Source organism: Hypanus sabinus, unplaced genomic scaffold, assembly GCF_030144855.1.
Source record: "Hypanus sabinus isolate sHypSab1 unplaced genomic scaffold, sHypSab1.hap1 scaffold_863, whole genome shotgun sequence".
NCBI lineage: Eukaryota > Metazoa > Chordata > Chondrichthyes > Myliobatiformes > Dasyatidae > Hypanus > Hypanus sabinus.
Genome location: NW_026781715.1, coordinates 32,320 through 53,308, shown reverse-complemented (window position 1 = coordinate 53,308; position 20,989 = coordinate 32,320). Strand labels below are relative to the sequence as shown.

General features: G+C 43.7%; 1 protein-coding gene across 5 annotated transcripts; it reads left to right on the top strand.

Moving 5' to 3' along the window:
- The first annotated feature begins 1,201 nt into the window (after positions 1–1,201).
- LOC132390334 (gastrula zinc finger protein XlCGF26.1-like) lies at positions 1,202–19,095 on the top strand. Of its 5 annotated transcripts, XM_059962936.1 has the most exons (6): positions 1,860–1,915; positions 2,009–2,095; positions 3,167–3,325; positions 5,141–5,251; positions 5,989–6,147; positions 14,503–19,095. In XM_059962936.1, the coding sequence occupies exon 6, from the start codon at positions 14,914–14,916 to the stop codon at positions 16,471–16,473; it is 1,560 nt and encodes a 519-aa protein (XP_059818919.1). In that variant the 5' UTR covers positions 1,860–1,915; positions 2,009–2,095; positions 3,167–3,325; positions 5,141–5,251; positions 5,989–6,147; positions 14,503–14,913; the 3' UTR covers positions 16,474–19,095. The 5 variants fall into 5 exon arrangements, with proteins under 5 accessions (XP_059818918.1, XP_059818919.1, XP_059818917.1 ...); XM_059962934.1 differs by lacking the exon at positions 5,141–5,251; XM_059962935.1 differs by lacking the exons at positions 1,860–1,915; positions 2,009–2,095; positions 5,141–5,251 and adding an exon at positions 1,202–1,338.
- The last annotated feature ends 1,894 nt before the right edge of the window (positions 19,096–20,989 follow it).

The following is a 20,989-nucleotide window of genomic DNA, read 5'->3' as shown; positions in this document are numbered from 1 at the left end:
GCGCCGGCGTGAGGAGGCGGGACTATGACGTCAGTCACAGGCTGACAGCGCTGACTGTGGACTGAACCATAAGAGAGAGAGAGATCTGCAGACAGGTAGTCGGCCAGTCTAAAGAGAGAGAGAGAGACTGGAAAAGCTGATCGCTTCAGTTAGTCGCAGCAGATGCTTGGAACTCTCCTATGCCCACAAGAGTGTGTTGATCATCGGTACACGGAACGACAACGAATGTGTGTGGCTGTCGCTTCGTACAATCCATAGGAGTGGGGTTTGGAATATCTTGTGTTAACCCTTGCCTGGGTATGTTGTGTGGTAACCCGTGGAAGACGGTATTCCTGTGACAGGTCACTTTCGCTGATAACTCGGATGTGGACGGATTCAACGGATAAGAACTTCGTTGACGGTTATTTTGAAGTAACGGCCTTTTCAATACGTTTCACCCTGGATTACAAATATCTCTCTCCCATCATTTATTCCGTGGATTACTGAACTTTCCTACTTTACCATCTCAATACTCTAAGCTTTGTTCCCTCACGTTCGATAGTCTGGGAATTATATTTACACATATATACACTTAACACTGGTAACTTTCCTTTATTTCGTTACTATATTATAAGTCGATACTGCTAAAGACAATGGCTTTAACATCAAAACCAGACTCCAGTGTGAACTCTATTGCTGCTGGTTCGTTTCTAAAACGTTACAATTCGTAACACAGTTTTATAGAACTAGTTAGACCACATCTGGAGTGTTTCATACAGTTCTGGTCGCCCCCATTCTCGGAAGGATGTCGGGGCTTTGGAGAGGGCGCAGAAGAGGTTTACCAGGACACTGCCTGGATTAGAGGGCATGAGCTATAACGAGAGGTTGGACAAACTTGTGTTGTTTTCTCCAGAGCGGCGCAGGCTGGGGTGAGAGTGGATGGACGTTTATAAGATTACGAGAGGAATAGATAGAGTGGACAGACGATATATTTTTCCTGGGGTTTGAAATGTCTAATACATTTAAGGTGAGATGTGATGTGAGCGGCAAGTTTGCTTCTTTCCACAGACGAATGAGTAGCTGGATGGGAGCCTGGGTGGGGGCGGTGTCACCAATCCTGACACGTGATCCCGTTTGCCCCTCCCATTTAACCGCAGGTGGGCAGCATCTGCGCGTCTGTTTCCGAGGCCCCGCCTCCCGATGATGTAACAATCTCTTCGCGCATGTTCACAGTCTCCGGGTGGACGGTGTTATCCTCTCCGCTCAGAGCTGAAGTAGGTCGGCTGTGTGATCGGGAAAGACTTTCGTCTCTTCCGTCGGGATCACTGTCTGCGGGCCGAAGATATCACTTTTCCATCGGTGAGTACTGAGACCGATCCCGAGCGGGGAGATCCGATGTTGGCCGTGAGCCCCGAACTGAGGACCAGGAACTCATTTGTTTTCCAACTATCTGGGCTCGTCAGAAATGTGTCGACTTCACTTAATCTGCATTGAACGATCCAAACCAGGAGCCCAGGCTGTCTGTTTCCTCAGAATTGAAATGGAAGTCCGGCCGACAGGTCACGCGAGGCTGTGTGCCGCAGATTCGCTCCGCCCTCCGCTTTGTGACGCCAGATCACGTGGTGTGATTTTGGCCACTGAGCTCCATTAACTTCCCCGAACTCGCCTCGCTTCCTGAAGCTCCTCACATTTGTCCTGGAGCTTTATGGCTGTTGTGTGTTCTCCCGGACTGGGGTGGGTGAGAAAGAAGAACGTCCCAGGTTGTGGGGATCTTTGATTTTACTGCCTGCTTTAACGAGGGACTGGGAAGTCTCGGGGTGAGAATGGTTTCTGTGATGTGCTGATCTGTATCCAAAGGTCGCTGCCGTTTCTCACAGTCACGGGCGGAGCAGTTACCATGCAAAGCGTGAGGTGTCCGGATGGGAATCTTTCTATGGTGTGTTGATAAAAATTTGGTGAGGGTCAAAGTACATATGACAAAGTTCTTGTTGTTTCTTCTAACTTTGTCATTTTTGAATCTTTTATACAGTAGTATGTATCATTCATTCAGTAGCTCTGGTGTGTTCTGACGTCTCCCGACCGGCTTTTTCGTGTTTACAACAGCAGGATTAGACCCGTGAGTCTGGCGTTCAAACTGTGTTTGGAAATTCCCCCACCCCTCACTCATTCGGTGAAAATCAAGCAGAATCTCAAGTTGCTGGAGATGTGCACTAAAAACTAAATGTTTGAAGTCATTCTGACAAAACGTCATAAACCTGATATGTAAGGTTTTTTCCTCTCCCCGCAGCTGTTCCTTACCTGCTGAGTGTTTCTGGTAATTCCAGCTTCTTTTTATTACATTCACCCTGGACTGGTTTACATTTCCTGAAATGGACCTGATTTAACCTGGAAATGGAAATCACTCATCTGTGATAGTAGATCAGTAAAGGAAGCACAACTTTTCCCTGTCAATTATCCTGGTACCAGTTTGTCTGTTATTGCTGGAAATGTGTTCAGTACAGTTGTTGCTAATGAGGTTCACATGAATAATCTCAGGAATGATAGAGATGGTTCTGGACCTGGAGTTCAGAGGGTCAGTGGGGGTGGAGTTCAGAGGGACGGTGGGAATGGTGGGGGATGTATGGTTAAGTAAACCTACCAAATGCTGAAAAGCCTGGATACAGTGGACATGGAGAGGATGTTTCCATTAGACAGAGAGTCTGTGATCTGACAGCACGGTCTCAGAATAAAGGTGCTTCCCCTTAAAATTCATTTGAGAAACTTTTTTTGCCAAAAGGTGTCTGAAGTGTGGATTTTGTTGCTGCAGAGTTTGGCTGAGGCTGCCATTTGTGTATATTTATGACAGAGATTAATATATTCAAGATTGCTAAGTAGCTACAGGGTTACAGGAGGAAGGCAGGAATATGGTGTTGGAATAAAAATCAACCATGGTTGAATGATGGGGCAGATCAGATGGATCAAATCACCTAATTCTGTTCCTAATGTCTTACCATGACTGAATGATGGCTCCTTCTTATCCTATATCGTTTTGTGTCATGTGAGGGCCAATAACTGATTGTTCACTGAGATCATTACTGTATTGCCTTCAATGTTTAAATTTCAGTGAGATTTGTTCTTAGTAACATTAAGCAGAAATGTTTGGATCTCCTTTTATTGTTAATTTGCTTCATTGTCTCTCTGGTTAAAGTTAGACCTGCGGTGCGAGGTTTATTGGAAGAAAAACCGCAACTGGAAGCAAACCACGACTGAAGATGAGGGAACAGCAACAAGTGAACCAGCCCGAGGACTGAGAGCATCAACTGGAGAGAACCCATCTGACTCAGTGATTCAGTCAGGAGAAAGTTTGGTGAGTCTCATTCACTCAAACACTGGTCCTTTAGACATCACATACCTGTACAAGGGAAGGTAGGAGATAGCTGGAGTGAAACTGAATGTGCCCAGAAGAACCAGTTATGCCTCTGTCAGACCCAATTGCAATCACTGCAGGTCTGGTACAGTGCTTCCAGCAGCCCAGCCCTTTGAAACCACTCCCAATCTGTGGAAATCGAATCCGGAGAAAGTCTCTTAGAGACCGTATAAGTACAAACTCTTTATTCCAAGTACCCGGGGCTTAATCAGTTACTCGCTCAAACAGGAACAGTCGATGACTGTTCCCACCCAATCCACTAACTGACCAACAATTCCCCTTACACCCCAGATATATCCATCCAGATATTCCCCACCCAAGACAGGCTGGAGCCAAAACTACTTACTACATGACAACCCCTAAAGACAAATTACAAAATAGTCATAATGGCGTGCACACACAGAACAGACTGAAGTTGTCCTATCTCTACACATGAGTGCACAAGGAGATAAGCATCCTGAAACCCTAGCTAGCTACCCTCAAGAAGAAATACGGCTCAGCATGGCTTAGCACATGGGTTGATCATCAGCAGTTTCTTTAAGAAAAACAGGCTGCTATTTTTTAAACGAAGTGTTAACCCTTTTACCTTCTTTGATGTTAAAACCACTGTCTTTATTTGTATCTACTTATTATATAACAAATTAAGCAAAATAATCAAAAGTTAAAAGTGTTATGAGTACACATATGTGTAAGCATAACTCCCAAACCACTGAGCTCGGGGAATACCAAGCTCAAAGTCTTGAGATGGTGAAGTATGAAAGTTCAGTTCATCCATGGAATAAATGACAAGAGAGATATTTGTAATCCAAGGTGAATGTCGAGAGAAGGCAATTACGTTGAATTCCACAAATTCCACAGTGGTAGAACAGGATAACAGTTGCCGTAGGTCTTATCCATCGTCGTTCTAAATCCACATACGAATTATCACGAAAAGTAGCTTATCACAGGGGTACTGTCTGCAAAGGGAATGACCACCCAGGTAGGGGTTGACACACAGGTAGATTCCACAAGGTACTCCCAATCCAGATCCAACACACAAAGTATTACTGACAGTGATTTCCACAGAGTATCCCTTCTCACAAGTGTTTACCACATAACACACATAGACATTACATACCTGTACAAAGGAAGGTAGGAAATAGTTGGAGTTGGAGAATGTGCCCTGAAGAACCAGTTATGCCTCTGTCAGACCCAGTTACAATCACTCCAGGTCTGGTAATGTGCTTCCAGCAGCCCAGCCCATTGAAACCACTCCCATTCCCTCACAGTGGTTACTCTTGCATCTTCTGAAGTCGCTTTTGGTCAGTTCTGAGTGGGGAGAGGGAAAGAGAGGGGAGTGTTTATACTGACTGTCTTTCAAAAAGAGTAATTGTTTGAACTTGCTGCAAACTCTCTACCCATACCCTGTACTTTCTCAACCAAATTATTGACATAGATGACCAGTAGCAATGGGTGTAACCCCAGGAATCATCACTAAGCACGGGACTCGAGTACAAGAGACTCTCAGGGTCAGTGAGTGGCAGGTTCAGCTGTGCGACTCTGTGAGGTTGGGTCCCGGAATATCAGTTTTTGATCCGAGTAAAATCGGTGGAAATCAAGCAGAATTTCAAGTTGCTGGAGATCTGCACTAAAATCTGAAAATGTTTGAAGTCATTCTGATGAAACGTTATTAACCTGAATTGTAGATCCCACAGCTGTTCCTTACCCGCTGAGTGTTTCCGGTAATTCCAGTTTCTTTTTATTACATTTACCCAGGACTGATTTGTACTTCCTGAAATGGACCTGATTTAACCTGGAAATGGAAATGACTCGTCCTGTGATAGGACATCAGTAAAGAAAGCACAACTTTTCCCTGTCAATTATCTGGTACCATTTTGTCTGTTATTGCTGGAAATGTGTTCAGTACAGTTGTTGCTAATGAGGTTTACATGAACAATCTCAGGAATGATTGGCTTTATGTATGAGGAGCATTTGATGGGTCTGGGACTGTGCGCAATGGAGTTCAGAGGGACGGTGGTGGTAGTGGAGGGATGTATGGTTAAGTAAACCTATCGAATGCTGAAAAGCATGTATACACTGGAAAGGGAGGGGAGGTTTCCATTAGACAGAGTCTGTGATCTGACAGCACAGTCTCAGAATAAAGATACTTCTCTTTAAAACTGAGATGAGAAAAAAATTTTGGCTAAAAGATGTCTGATCTGTGGAATTATTTGCCGTAGAGGTTGGTTGAGGCTGCCATTTGGGTATATTTATGACAAAGATTAATATATTCATGATTGCTAAGTAGCTTCAGTGTTACAGAGGAAGACAGGAATATGCTGTTGGAATAAAAATCAGCCCTGGTTGAATGGTGGGCAGACCAGATGGATCGAATCACCTGATTCTGTTCCTGTGTCTTATGTCTTACCATGACTGACTGATGGCTCCTTCTTATCCCATATCATTCTGTGTCATGTGAGGGACAATAAAAGATGGTTCACAGAGATTATTAAATCTGCCTTCAGTGTTTAACTGTCAGTGAGTGTTGTTCAGAGTAACATGAAGCAGAAATGTTTGGTTCTCCTTTTTATTGTTTATGTGCTTCATTATCTCTCTGGTTAAAGTTAGACCTGTGGTGAGAGATTTATTGGAAGAAAAACCGCAACTGGAAGCAAACCACGACTGAAGACGAGGGAACAGCAACAAGTGAATCAGCCCGAGGACTGAGAGCATCAACTGGAGAGTACCCATCTGACTTCGTGATTCAGTCAGGAGAAAGTTTGGTGAGTCTCATTCACTCAAACACTGGTCCTTTAGACATCACATACCTGTACAAGGGAAGGTAGGAGATAGCTGGAGTGAAACTGAATGTGACTCGGAGATTCCAGTGATTCAGTCAGGAGAAAGGTTGGTGAGTCTCATTTACTCAAACACTGGTCCTTTAGACATTATGTACCTGTACAAAGGAAGGTAGGAAATGATTGGGAGTGAGACTGAATGTGCCCGGAAGAACCAGTTATGCCTCTGTCAGAACCAGTTGTGAAGAAGCCCTCCCAATGTTCCCTTTAAACTTTTCGCCCTTCACCCTTAACCCCTGTCCTCTGTTTTTTTTCTCCCCTAGCCTCAGTGGATAAAGCCTGCTTGCATTCACTCTATCTATACCCATCATAATTTTATATACCTCTATGAAGTCTCCGCTCATTCTTCTATGCTCCAAGGAATAAAGTCTTAACCTGTTCAACCTTTCTCTGTAACTCAGTTCTCAAGTCCTGTCAACATCCTCATAAACCTTCTCTGCACTCTTTTAACCTTATTACTATCCTTCCTGTAATTTGGTGACAAAAACTGCATACAATACTCCAAATTCGGCCTCACCAATGCCTTATACAATCTCACCATAACATTCCAACTCCTATACTCAATACTTTGATTCATAAAGGCCAATGTACTAAAAGCTCTCTTTACTACCCTATCTAGCTGTGACACCACTTTTAGGGAATTTTGTATCAGTATTCCTAGATCCTTCTGTTCTAGTGCACTCCTCAGTGCCCTACCATTTACCCTGTATGTTCTACTTTGTATTTTCCTTCCAAAGTGCAATACCTCACACATGTCTGCATTAAACTGCATCTGCCATTTTTCAGCCCATTTTTCTAGCTGGTCCAGATCCCTCTGCAAGCATTGAAAACCTTCTTCACTGTCCACTACTCCTCCAATCCTTGTATCATCAGCAAATTTGCTGATCCAATTTACCAAATTATCATCCAGATCATTGATATAGATGGTAAATAACAATGGACCCAGCACTAATCCCTGTGGCACACCACTAGTCACAGGCCACCACTCAGAGAAGCAATCCTCCACTACCACTCTCTGACTTCTCCCTTTGAGCCAACGTCCAATCAAATTTACTACCTCACCATGTATACCTAGTGACTGAATCTTCCTAACTAAACTCCAATGCGGGACTTTGTCAAAGGCCTTACTGAAGTCCATACAGACAACATCCACTGCCCTGCCTTCATCCACTTTCCTTGTAACCTCCTCAAAAACCTCTAATAGATTTGTTAAACATGACCTACCACGCACAAAGCCATGTTGACTTACCCTAATAGGTCCCTGTCTATCTAAATGCTTGTAGATCCTATCTCTTGGTACTCCTTCCAATAATTTACCCACTACCAATGTGAAACTTACTGGCCAATAATTTCCTGAATTACTTTTAGAGCCTTTTTTATTCAACAGAACGACATGAGCTATCCTCAAATCCTCTGGCACCTCTCCCGTAGGTAACAAAATTTAAAATATATCTGCCAGGGCCCCTGCAATTTCAACTCTGGTCTCCTTCAAAGTCCGAGAAAATACCTTGTCAGGTCCTGGAGATTTATCTACTCCGACTTCCCTCAAGATAGCAAGCTCCTCTTCTATCTGAAAAGGTTCCATGACCTCACGAATTGTTTGCCTTATTTCCATTAACTCCATGCCAGTTTCCTTAGTAAAAAAACATTTAAGATCTCCCCCATTTCTTTTGGTTCCATAAATAGTCGACAACTCTGATCTTCAATAGGACCAATTTTATCCCTTACTATCCTTTTGCACTTAACATGCCTGTAGAAGCTCTTGATTATCCTTCACCCCGACTGCCAAAGCAACCTCATGTCTTCTGTTAGCCCTCCTGATTTCTTTCTTAAGTATTTTCTTACTTTTTGTATACTCCTCAAGTACCGATCCCTGTTTCTTATACATGTCATACATCTCTCTCCTTCTTCATCAGTTCCAATATCCATCGAGAACCAAGGTTCCTTATTCTTATTCACTTTGCTTTTAATCCTGAGACTTTGTTCCCAGGGTGTCCTCATGGGCCGTCCAGAAATGATTTCAGCTGGTGACAACCCTGTTTTCCCCTGTGGGGTAATTATGTTGTGGTTTTTTGTGCCTTACAAATGACCAGGAAACGCAGAAGATTCTTCAAGAAGGGTTAAACTTTAATTTGCAAATCAAAGCTGAGACAGTCATTGAGCTAGTCGCTGATTGCCCACCGATCTCTGGACACAGCATTTTTTATAGTATTTGTCCAGTTGTATTAGCATATGTAATCGATCTATAGTTGCATATTACACGTACTACACATGCATCATGTCCCTATTGTTCCTATCAATTGGCTTAATCATGTTCTAATCTACATCTCTTAGCTACCTCTCATTAACATACCATTGTCTTCTACATTCCTAAGACTTCAGTCTCCTACCAAATTGAGTACATGCACAGCAAATAATAAACTCAGAACTGAGCAATGTTCTAATCTACATTTCTTTAGCTACCTCTCATTAACACACCATTGTCTTCTACATTCCTAAGACTTCATTCTACTAAATTGACATGCATAGCAAACTGACTAGTTACACAGCAAATGATACAAGTTTTATACTCCATAATATTTTTATACTCCAATACTCCAATATATCCCCCCTTTCTCGCACAGAGAAAGAAGACTAAGAGTCCGCGCACAAAAGCCTCAATAAACTCAAGCATTTATTCCCAAATCTCGGGTAAACTATAATTTTCTGCGCCAAGACCTCAAAGTATTCTCTCCCTGCTACCCTGAGCCGCTGAGCCAAAAACCTGTCCCCCTGTACCTGAGACAGGGAAAAAGACTCTGAAGCCCTTACAATCTACTCCCCCACTGTCGTTTTGCTCTTGTTCATCCTGCAGGTGTTGCAGGCTGTAACAATACATTTTCGGTGTTTCTTTCTCCACTAAGCTTGCTTCAGTAATTGCCACGAGCATCGGAAATTGTTTGGTTGCAGCACGCACTACAAGAGATTTGAGACAAGGAAGAAAACAGCACAGCACAAGCGCACAGCTCAACAATTAATACTGACAGTTATTGCAATTTTAGTCAGCCATGCTCCCCATCCTCCGAGTCTACTTTCCAACCAACCAAAGAACTGATGTCCAAATCCTGCATTCTGTTTGACCTCCAACTGCAGATTCTTTAGTTTATTCATTGCTCTGGTGAAAGACCCTTCTGGGCCAGTATTGTTCAGTATGAAAGTGCAGCATTGTTCTCCAAACATTACACACACACCCCCTTTTTCTGCCAAAAGCCAATCCAGTACCTGTCTGTTTTGCCACGCCATCCTGCTAGTTGCATCTAGCTGTTGCCCTAAGGCCTCCAGTGCATCATCGGTGTAGTTGATGAATCTCTGCTGATTATAGTATATATAGTTTATCCATTCAACATTTTTGCTTACCCCTATCACAGGTGTGATAGCTTCCCAGCCTGCAGCAATCTCAAGCGGTGTCCGGCATGTCATTCGATTAGTTTGCATGCGGTAACTCATCAATGCTAACGGTAAAGCATCAACCCAATTAACTTTAGCGTCTGCACAAATTTTATTTAGTTTGGCTTTCAGGGTTCCATTAATTCTCTCTACCATGCCCTGTGACTGAGGGTGGTATACATATCCAAATCTTTGCTTTATCCTCAGCGCCTGTAGTACCAATTTGACCACTTTCTGGATAAAAGCTGAACCATTGTCTGAGCTAACTTCTGTCGGTATTCCAAACCTTGGGATCACTTCATCTGTCAGAAATTTTACCACTGTCTTTGCCCCTTGATCTCTTGAAGGTACCACCTCCTCCCATCTGCTAAATCGATCGATTACTACCAGCATGTATCTTTTCCCTCTCGCTGTCTTTATCATATCTATGTAATCAATCACTAGATGTTTAAATGGTCCTTCAAGTACAGGAATGTGACCTATTGGGGTTGTAATTCCCTTCTGAACATTATCCTGTGCGCATACCTCGCACTGTGACAAGACAAAGTCCACTGAAGCCTGTAAATGAGGTGACCAAAAACCTTCCTTTATTTTCTTTATCACTTCCCCCAATGCACAATGGTCCATCCCATGCGCTTCTGAAATCAGAATCGTCAGTAGAGGGGTGGGCGCTACCAACAAACCGTCTTCTGTGCTCCACAAGCCTTCCGGTTCTGCTTGGCTCCCCTTCCGTCTCCACATTGTCTGTTCTGCCAAAGTTGCCTTACCTTGTATTTCAATTATGTCCTCTACCTCAGGTTCTGGAGTTAGGCTTACCTGGGGAGCAATGACAGCTGATGTACATCCAGACGCTTTTCTGGCTGCCTCGTCCACAGCTTGATTTCCCTTTGTAATTACATCATTTCCCTTTTTATGTGTCTGGCATTTTACTATAGCCAATGCTTTAGGTTTCACTATAGCTTTTATTAAGTCTAGAATTTGCTGACAATGTTGTATGGGATCTCCGCTACTTTTTTTAAAACCTCTCTGCTTCCACACTGCCCCGAACAAATGGCAAACTCCATGAGCATATGCCGAATCAGTATAGATCTCTACTTTCTCACCTTCCATCATTTCACACGCAACTGTCAGGGCTTTGATTTCCGCTAGTTGGTCGGAACATGGTTGGGGACAGGACTCCATCCTGATAATCTTATAGCTCGACTGATCATGCTGTACTACTGAGAAACCTGCATGATTTCCATCATAATCCCTATAATAAGAGCCATCTACTAACAGAACCTTTTTATCTGCATCCTCTAGAGGTTCTGACTGTAAATCTGCTCTCAATTTGGCAAATGCTATCGTCTTCCCTACACAATCATGGGGTTCTCCATCATAGTCCAAAGGGACAAAATTGGCTATATTACTGGTAGTGCATCTCTGTATAGATATGTCAGGAAATGTCAATAGCATCTGATACGCTGCTATCCTGGCTGGCGTTAGCACAAATTTCCCTCTTTCCAACAATTCTGCTACTTTGTGGTGTGTGTGCAGAGTCACAGGATAGCCCAGGGTTAAAGATTACGCCTTTTCATATGCATAGTACAGCACGGCCAATCCCTGATAACAGGGTGGATACCCCTGAGCCACCTCATCTAGACTCATCCTGTGCCTGTCTCTTGTGTTAAAACCTCTGTGACATAACCCTCCTGTCCGTTGGATACATACAAATGAAAAACCTTCTCGTAGTCAGGCAAAGCTAATGCTGGTGCTGACTGCAATTCCAGCTGAATAGTATTGAAAGCTATCTCCGCCTCTCCATTCCACTGTAAGCCATTCTTCAAATTTGTATGTCCTGCTTCTTTCATTATCTTTTCCAAAGGTGCCACAATCTCAGCCTATTCTCCTATCCAATCTGAGCTGTACCCTGCCATTCCCAAAATCGTCATCATCTGCCCTACAGTCTCGGGTTTGGGGGCCTTAGTTATTGCCTCAATCTGATCTAGTGCTATTGCCTTCACTCCCTTGGATATTACCCTGCCTAGGTACTCCACTTGCTGCGTGCAAAATTGCAGTTTCTTTTTGGATACTTTATGTCCTCCGTGCGCTAGCTTCTCTAACAGAGTTATAGTGTCCTGCTCACACTGTTCCTTACTGTGGGAGCAAATCAACAGGTCATCCACATACTGTAACAATGTACTTTCCAATGGCATGCCCTCTAGGTCTGCCTTCAACACCTGATTAAAAATGTGTGGTGAATGTTTAAATCCTTGCAGCATTCTGGTATAGGTATACTGAGCACCTCTGTACGTAAATGCAAACAGATACTGACACTGGTCGGCTAGAGGAATGCTGAAGAAAGCCGAACACAAATCAATCACTGAAAAGTAACTTGCTTCTGGTAGGACATTAGTCAAAAGCGTGTGTGGGTTGGGGACTACCGCTGGCCACTCCTCTACCACATCATTTACCGCTCGCAAATCATGCACCAATCTCCACTTAGATTTATCTGCTTTTAAGACCGGCAGCAACGGGGTATTACATGGACCCTTTGTTCTTTTAAGCACCCCTAATTCAAGCAATCCCTGTACTGTCGATGCTATTTCCTCTTCTGCTTCTGGTCTTAGAGGGTATTGTGGTCTCCTGTGTGGAATTGCTCCTTTTTTCAGCCTTATTTCCACCGGACTAGCTGTTCCCTACGTCCTTGTCAGGCTGTGACCACAGAATAGACGGCAGCTCATCTAACCTTTTATCTTTCTGCTGGCCTCTTTCCTTTCCCAGCAAGGGCAGGTGTGGTTGGGGAGTTATTTCGACCTCTCTCACTGTCCCTACCATATCTACACTTACCATTATTTTACTGCAATTGTTGTCTTCTGATACCCACACCTCGGGCATGATTTTCCTCCACACTGTTACGGTTTCAGCACTCTTAACTAAGGGTCCTAAGTCTTTAGACTGATATCCCTTGTTTACCAACAACGTTATGTGGGGCACAGCCTCCGGTATCCTGTACCATTTTTCTAAAAAGGTGTTCCACTTAACTTGTAAAGCTGCCCCTTGCTTTCCAATTATCACAGCCTCCCCTTCCAGGTGCTGTTGGGTACATGCCTCCAGGTGCCATCTCTCCTCTAACTCCCTGTTCTGAGTCTCGTCAAAAATCACTGTACAATGTAGCTCCGATTTGGACGTGACAGCCCTGGGTAATATAGCCTGCACGCCCTTTTTCCATTTTTCCCAGATTTCCTGAATCTGATCTGCGATGTCTCCTATCCAAAAGATATTAGGCTTCTTGTCTTCTTGCACTATCAATTGAGCCACTGCTCTTTCCACATTCAGCCCATTTCTGGTACATTCTAATTTTAATTCCAATTTCAATAAGGCATCTCTGCCTAACAAATTAATCGGAGTTCCTTTAAAAACTAGCACCGGCAAAACAATTTCTTTATTTCCTATTCTTAACCGCACTGGAGCCGTGCACTGTGTCAACTGTGTTTTCCCGGAGAACCCTACCATCTTAATAAAAACTAATTTCCTTTCCCTGCCCGTTCAGCCCTTCGTTTCGTACGAAGCGGTACCCACAGTGATTTACCAACACCACGTGGACTTTTTCTTAACGTCTTTTTAAATTATTTGTACTTACCCTCACTGCAGTGTTCTTGATCAATCCTTTGAGCCTCCTCTGTTAAATCCCAATTCTGGCAGATTCCTGCGGCAGTGGTTCCACACTTCAGAGACTCCAAGACCTCCCCAAAACCGACAGAATTCTTAGTCTAAATTGTCGCAGAAAGCGCTTACCATTTGTTTGGGTGCACCCTTAATTCTGTTAGCCTTGTGGGGTCCCGGAGGACTGGGAAGCATCCCCAATCTGCCGTTTCCTTTCCGCGGGTCTCTTTCCGGTCCTGTTCATGACGCCAATTGTGTTGTGGTTTTTCATGCCTCACAAATGACCAAGAGACGCAGAAGATTCTTCAAGAAGAAACTTTAATTTGCAAATCAAAGCTGAGACAGTCATTGAGCTAGTCGCTGATTGCACCCAGCCACCCCCCCCCCCCCCCCCCCCGATCCTCGGACACAGCATTTTTTATAGTACTTGTCCAGTTGTATTAGCATATGTAATCGATCTATAGTTGCGTATCACACGTACTACACGTACATCTTGCCACCATTGTTTCTGCGAATTGATTTAATCATGTTCTAATCTTCATCTCTTGGTACCCCTCATTAACACACCATTGTCTTTTACACTAATCATGTTCTACTCTACATTTTTAGCTAACACACCTTTGTCTTTTACATTCCTAAGGTTTCATTCTACTAAATTGGGTTCATGCATAGCAAAATAGCAAGCTTCAAAGCTTGACCAAACTAATCTACATCTCTCAGCTACCCCTCATTAACACACCTTTGTCTTCTACATTCCTAAGATTTCATTCTCAGTACATGCATAGCAAATAGCAAGTCAAAGCTGACTGCATAGTTTTGGTCCAGCAAAATTTATACTCCAATATATAATACTCCAATACACGTCAAGAAAGACTATTTGTGTGAGAGTGTTTCAGTTACTGTGGGGCGAAGAACCCATGCTGCTCAGCAGGAACAGGGAATAATACCAATGGAGAGAGTAAACTGAGCCAAGGCACAGATTGGAGACGGCAGAAATGCCCCATTCTTATAGAGACAGGAAGAGCATCAGAGAATTGATGGTCATTCCAGATACCAGCACTCTGCCCAGTCAGGAAATAATTTCTCTGTCCAGCTTGGGTAGAACCTCACTGTAACAGTGTGATACCAGATCAAACCTTGACAACTCAAGTAATCTCATCAGAAATGTTGTCCTAAACCCACTGATGGATTTTGTAAATCTTTTTACAGGTTAAAAATGAGAAGGAATTAGTCTCCAGGAAGCTCAAGCACGGCACAACAGTTTTGATGTCTCTGTCTAGATGTTTAAAAAGTGGAGCAAGGGAACCAATTGACCATCCTTCCTGTTCAGACTGTGGGGAGGGATTCACTCGGGCATTAGACCAACTGGCACGCCTGTAATTTACACAGGAGAAAGACCGTTCACCTACTCAGACAGTGGGAATTGATTCACTCAGTTATCACAATTGAAGGTACATCAGCAAGTTCACACTGGGCAAGGCCATTCATCTGTTCTGTGTGTGAGAAGGGGTTCAGACAGTCTTCCCACCTGTGAACACACCAGTCAGTTCACACCACACTGGGCAGAGGCTGGTCATCTGCTGAAATTCTGGGAAAGGATTCACTCAGTCATCTGACCTAATGGCTCACCAGCGAGTTCACACTGGGGAGAAGCCATTCACCTGTTCAGTCTGTGGAAAGGGATTCACTCAGTCATCCAACCTACGGAGACATCAGCGAGTTCATACTGGGGAGAGGCCGTTCACCTGCTCAGAATGTGGGAAAGGATTCATTCAGTCATCCCACCTACTGGAACATCAGCAAGTTCACACTGGGGAGAAGCCGTTCACCTGCTCAGTCTGTGGGAAGAGATTCACTAATTTATCCAGCCTACAGAGACATCAGCGAGTTCACACTGGGGAGAAACTGTTAACCTGCTCAGTCTGTGGGCAGAGATTCACTAATTTATTCAGCCTACAGACACATCAGCGAGTTCACACTGGGGAGAAGCCATTCACCTGCTCAGAATGTGGGAAGGGATTCACTCGGTTATCTACCCTACTGGTACATCAGCGAGTTCACACTGGGGAGAAGCCGTTCACCTGCTCAGTCTGTGGGAAAGGATTCACTCAGTCATCTCACCTACAGAGACATCAGCGAGATCACTCTGGGGAGAAGCCTTTCAACTGCTCAGTCTGTGGGAAAGGATTCACTCAGTCATCTACCCTACTGGTACATCAGCGAGTTCACACTGGGGAGAAGCCGTTCACCTGCTCAGAATGTGGGAAGAGCTTCACTCATTTATCCAACTTATGGAACCATCAGCAAGTTCACACTGGGGAGAGGCCGTTCAACTGCTCAGTCTGTGGGCAGAGATTCACTAATTTATTCAGCCTACAGAGACATCAGCGAGTTCACACAGGGGAGAAGCCATTCACCTGCTCAGAATGTGGGAAAGGATTCACTCGGTCATCCACCCTACAGAGTCATCAGCGAGTTCACACTGGGGAGAGGCCGTTCACCTGCTCAGTCTGTGGGAAGAGATTCACTCGGTCATCTGACTTACGGAGTCACCTGCGAGTTCACACTGGGGAGAAGCCGTTCACCTGCTCAGTCTGTGAGAAGGGATTCAACCAGTTAGGTAACCTACAGAGACACCAGCGAGTTCACACTGGGCAGAAGCCATTCACCTGCTTAGTCTGTGGGAAGAGATTCACTCATTTATCCAACCTATGGAATCATCAGCGAGTTCACACTGGGGAGAGGCCATTCACCTGCTCAGTCTGTGGGAAAGGATTCACTCAGTCATCTACCCTACTGGTACATCAGCGAGTTCACACTGGGGAGAGGCCGTTCACCTGCTCAGTCTGTGGGAAGGGATTCACTCAGTCATCTACCCTACTGGCACATCAGCGAGTTCACACTGGGGAGAGGCCTTTCACCTGCTCAGTCTGTGGGAAGGGATTCACTCGTTCATTCACCCTACAGAGTCATCAGCGAGTTCACACTGGGGAGAAGCCGTTCACCTGCTCAGTCTGTGGGAAAGGATTCACTCAGTCATCTACCCTACTGGCACATCAGCGAGTTCACACTGGGGAGAGGCCGTTCACCTGCTCAGTCTGTGGGAGGGGATTCACTCAGTCATCTACCCTGCTGGCACACCAGCGAGTTCACACTAGAGAGAGGCGGTTCACCTGCTGAGAATGTGGGAAAGGATTCACTCAGTCATCCCACCTACTGGCACACCTGTCAGCTCATAATGGGCAGTGGCCATTGTTATGAATCCCTAGGTTTTGTTTGCTGTGGACTGTCATTTTAAGAGAGAGAGAGAGATTAAGAAGGCAAATGTGTCTGACGCAGCTTGTTTACATCGGTCGCAGCTTGTTTAGTTTTAACCGAGGACACAAACACAGAGTCAGACGGAGACGAAGGAGGAAAAATGGAAGAATCGAAACCAGGGAACTAATGGCCAAGGGTCACTGTTTGGAACTTTACTTTGCCCACAAGGGTGGGCTAATTATCGATTCACCGTACTCAAATGTGTGGTTGTCACCTCATTTGATCCATAGCAGTGGATCTGATTTGTGATATCCTGTGGAGACCACTGATGTGTTAACCCTTGCCTGGCTGTGGTTTGGTAATTCATTTGAAGACGATACCCCTCAGGACAAGTCACTTCCGGTGATAATTAGTATGTGGATTTGGAAGGATGACAGATAAAATCTACAGCGACTGTTGGTCTCATTTTACCACCATGGAACCTGTGGAATACAACATAATTGCCTTCTCTCAACATTTATCCTGGATTACAAATATCTCTCTCATCACCTATTCTGTGGTTGAACTGAACTTTCATACTTTCCCATCTCAAGACTCCATGCCTTGTTTCTCCCGAGCTCAATAGTTTGGGAGTTGTATTTATACACATTTATACACATAACACTCACGAGGAAATCTGCAGATGCTGGAAATTCAAACAACGCACACAAAATGCTGGTGGAACAAAGCAGGCCAGGCAGTATCTATAAGGAGAAGAACTGTCGACGTTTCAGGCTGAGACCCTTCATCAGGACTAACTGAAAGGAAAGATATTAAGAGATTTGAAAGTCGTGTGGGGAGGGTGAAATGCGAAATGATAGGAGACCGGAGGTGGTGGGATGAAGCTAAGAGCTGGAAAGGTGATGGGCGAACGTGATACAGAGCTGGAGATGGGAAAGGATCATCGGACAGGAGGCCTCGGGAGAAAGAAAGGTGGGGGGAAGCACCAGAGAGACATGGAAAACAGGCAAACAATTAAATATGTCAGTGATGGGGTAAGAAGGGGAAGAGGGGCATTAATGGAAGTTAGAAGTCAGTATTCATCCCATCAGGTTGGAGGCTACCCAGCCAGTATATAAAGTGTTGTTCCTCCAACCTGAGTTTGGATTAATTTTGACAGTAGAGGAGGCCATGGATAGACATATCAGAATGGGAATGGGACATGGAATTAATATGTATGGCCACTGGGAGTAGTCTGTTGCTGCTGGTTCGTTTCTGAAGTGTTACGGTTTGTAACAAAATGGGGCCTGCATCTGGGATATGAACAAATTTAAGGATTAATTTAATATGGATTTCATTGGGGAAATCCCTTTTGATTAATTTGTGTGTGGAAAATCAGCAGCAATGGATGTTCATAGATATCTGGAAGTGTGAACCTCTCAGGCATTAGAGGACACCAGAAGGATTGAGTTGTTGAGTATTGCTAAAACGTTAATACTTGCTAAGGTGAAATTCACAATCAGGAGGGCGTAGATGCAGAGGATAATAGCTGAACATTATGTATCTGAGGGTGTGTTTAAAGTGAAGGAGTTGGAGGTGTTTCCTGAAAGTAAACCTAGTGAGCTTGAGCTCCAGTACGAGTTAGAAAAATTAAAGGTGGAGGCTCTGGAAAGGCGGAAGCAGTTTCAGGCTGGAGAGGCAGAAAATCAGAAAGAAAATTCTCTTACAATGTGTAATTAAGAGGAAGGCTTAGCAAGCCTATTCTGCTTTGACAGTTGCTGAAGCAGCTTATTATTTATTTATTTATGCTGCCCCAATCATCGCCACTGGGCTATAAATGTGCAGGAGCTGTGTGTGGTTCAGTGCTTTGCTCAAGGACACACAAGCTGCCTCGGCTGAGGCTCGAACTCATGACTTTCAGATCGCTAGTTCAACACCTTAACCACATGGTCACGCAGCACACATTATGACATAGTGAAACAGGCTGTGCTCAAACCTTACGAGTTGGTCCCAGAAGCAGACAGGCAAAAGTTTAGAAATTTGAAGAAATCTATGAACCAGACATACGGAATTTGCTTATGAGAAATTTGTGTGTTTTGACCGCTGGTGCACATCTGAACATGTAAATGATGATTTTAACAGCTTCAAAGAGTTGGTTTTAATTGAAGAATTCAGAAGGTGCGTCTATGATGACATAAAGACGTATTTCGATGGAAATGATGAAACATTTTCATATGAGTTGAATTGTCTTTTCCTAAATCTTACATATTATCCTTAATTATTTGGATGGAGGTTCGGAGTTATTCGCACTACTGTATATGTACTTAACATTATTCAACGGCCCATGTTGGTTAGTGTTTTTTTTCTCTTTTTTTTTCTGGGGTCTTTTTTTTTCTTTTTATTTCTTTGTTCATCAATGTTATGAGTTTGGGAGGTTATCTATTTTTATTATTATATATCTGAATGTCTATTTAAACTATTAATTATGTACTCTCAAACACTTTGTATTCATCTTTCATTTATGTTTGTTTAAAATTAATAAAAAGATTTTAAAAGAGAGAAGAATTGGTCAAAATTGATTTGAAAAGAACACAGGCAGGGATGAAAACAACAGCAATGGCTGGAATTTCTGGAAGCAATTCGGGAGGCACAGGGTATATACGCATCACAAAGAGCAAGTAGTATTCTAAAGGTAAAGTGTCAAAACCGTGGCTGATAAAGAGAAACCAAAGAGAACGTAAAAACCAAGGAGAGGGCTCAGAGCAAAAATTATTAGGAAGTTAGAGAATTGGGAAGCTTTTAAAAACAAACAGAATGCAACTAAAATAATTAAGAAGGAAAAGATGGAATACATAGATGAGCTAGCCTGCAATATTAAAGAGGATACCAAATTTTTCTTCAGGTACATATATTGTAAAAGAGAGGCTGAAGTGGATATCGGACCACTGAAAAATGATGCTGGAGAGGTAGTAATGGGGTGGGGGTGCAAGGTGATGGCAGATGAACTGAATAAGTCTTGTACATCACTCTTATCTCTCGAAGACACCAACAGGAATATGGAAGTCCCAGATGTCAGTGGTCAGAATGTGTAAAGTTATGTTACACGGGAGAAGGTTCTTTGGGAAACAGAGATGGTCTGAAGGTAAATAGGTCACCTGGACCAGATGGTGTACACCCCAGAGATCTGAAAGAGGTGGCTGAAGTGATGTGCAGGCATTAGCAATGATCTTTTGAGAATCGTTAAGGAAATAAAATCCAAAGAAGATTTTTCCTTCACTGCTCCCCCTCTCCCAGTTTCACCCATCACCTACCACGTCTTCCACCCCTCCAACCCCCACACTGCTTCCTCTGACGTCTCATCTTTTTTGTTCCCAGTCCTGATGAAGGGTCTCGGCCCGAAACGTCGACTGTTTGCTATTTCCCATATATGCTGCCTGGCCTCCCAGGTTCCTCCAGCATTTTGTGTATGTGTTGCTTGGATTTCCAGCATCCACAGATTTTCTCCTGTTTTTGATAAAAGCAAAAGCAGGGTCACGTAATATAGCAAGAAAACAGTGGGAAGTGAGAGGATTGGAAATCTTTTACATAACCAACAGGAGACAACAAAAAAAAACACACTCACACTCACACACACAGGAGAGACATGATGAAAAGTTAAGGTAAGTGAGCCAATAATATCAGGTATCAAAAGTTGTTCAGATATATAAAGAGTAAAAGAGAGGGAAGAGTTGATATTGTACCACTGGAAGATGATGCTGGCGTGTTAGTAATAGAGCAAAGAAATCGCGGCCGAATGTAATAAGTATTTTGTGTCAATCTTCACTGTGTAAGACACTTGCAGTATAATACTATAAGACATAGGAGCAGAATTAGGCCACTCAGCCCTATCGAGTCTGCTCCGCCGTTCTATCATGGCTGATCCCGGTTCTCACTCAACCCCATGCACCTGTCTCCTCGGCATATCCTGTAATGCCTCGACTGATCTGTAAACTATTAGCTTTTGCCTGAAATGTACCCACAGACTTGCCCCCCCGCCCCGCCATCTGTGTCACAGAATTCCGCAGATTTACTGCTCGCCTTAACTGCTCTAAAAGGTTGCTCCTCCGCTTTCAGGCTGTGCCCTCTGTTATGGCTACCCCCACCATAGGAAAAGGCCTCTCCTCATCCACCCTATCCGGACCTTTCCACATTCGGTGGGTTTCAGTGAGATTCAAGATTCAGGATGAGGTTTATTATCACCGGCATTTCGCGTGAAATTTGTTGACAGCAGCAGCAGTTCAATTCAATACATATTCTGACATAGATAATAATAATAATTAATTAATTAAAACAATAATCAACAAGTAAATCAATTATGTGTGACGAATAGATTATTAAAATGTGTAAAAACAGAAATACTGTATATTGAAGAGTGAACAAAGCTTTCAAAGTCCATTCAGGAATCGGATGGCAGAGGGGA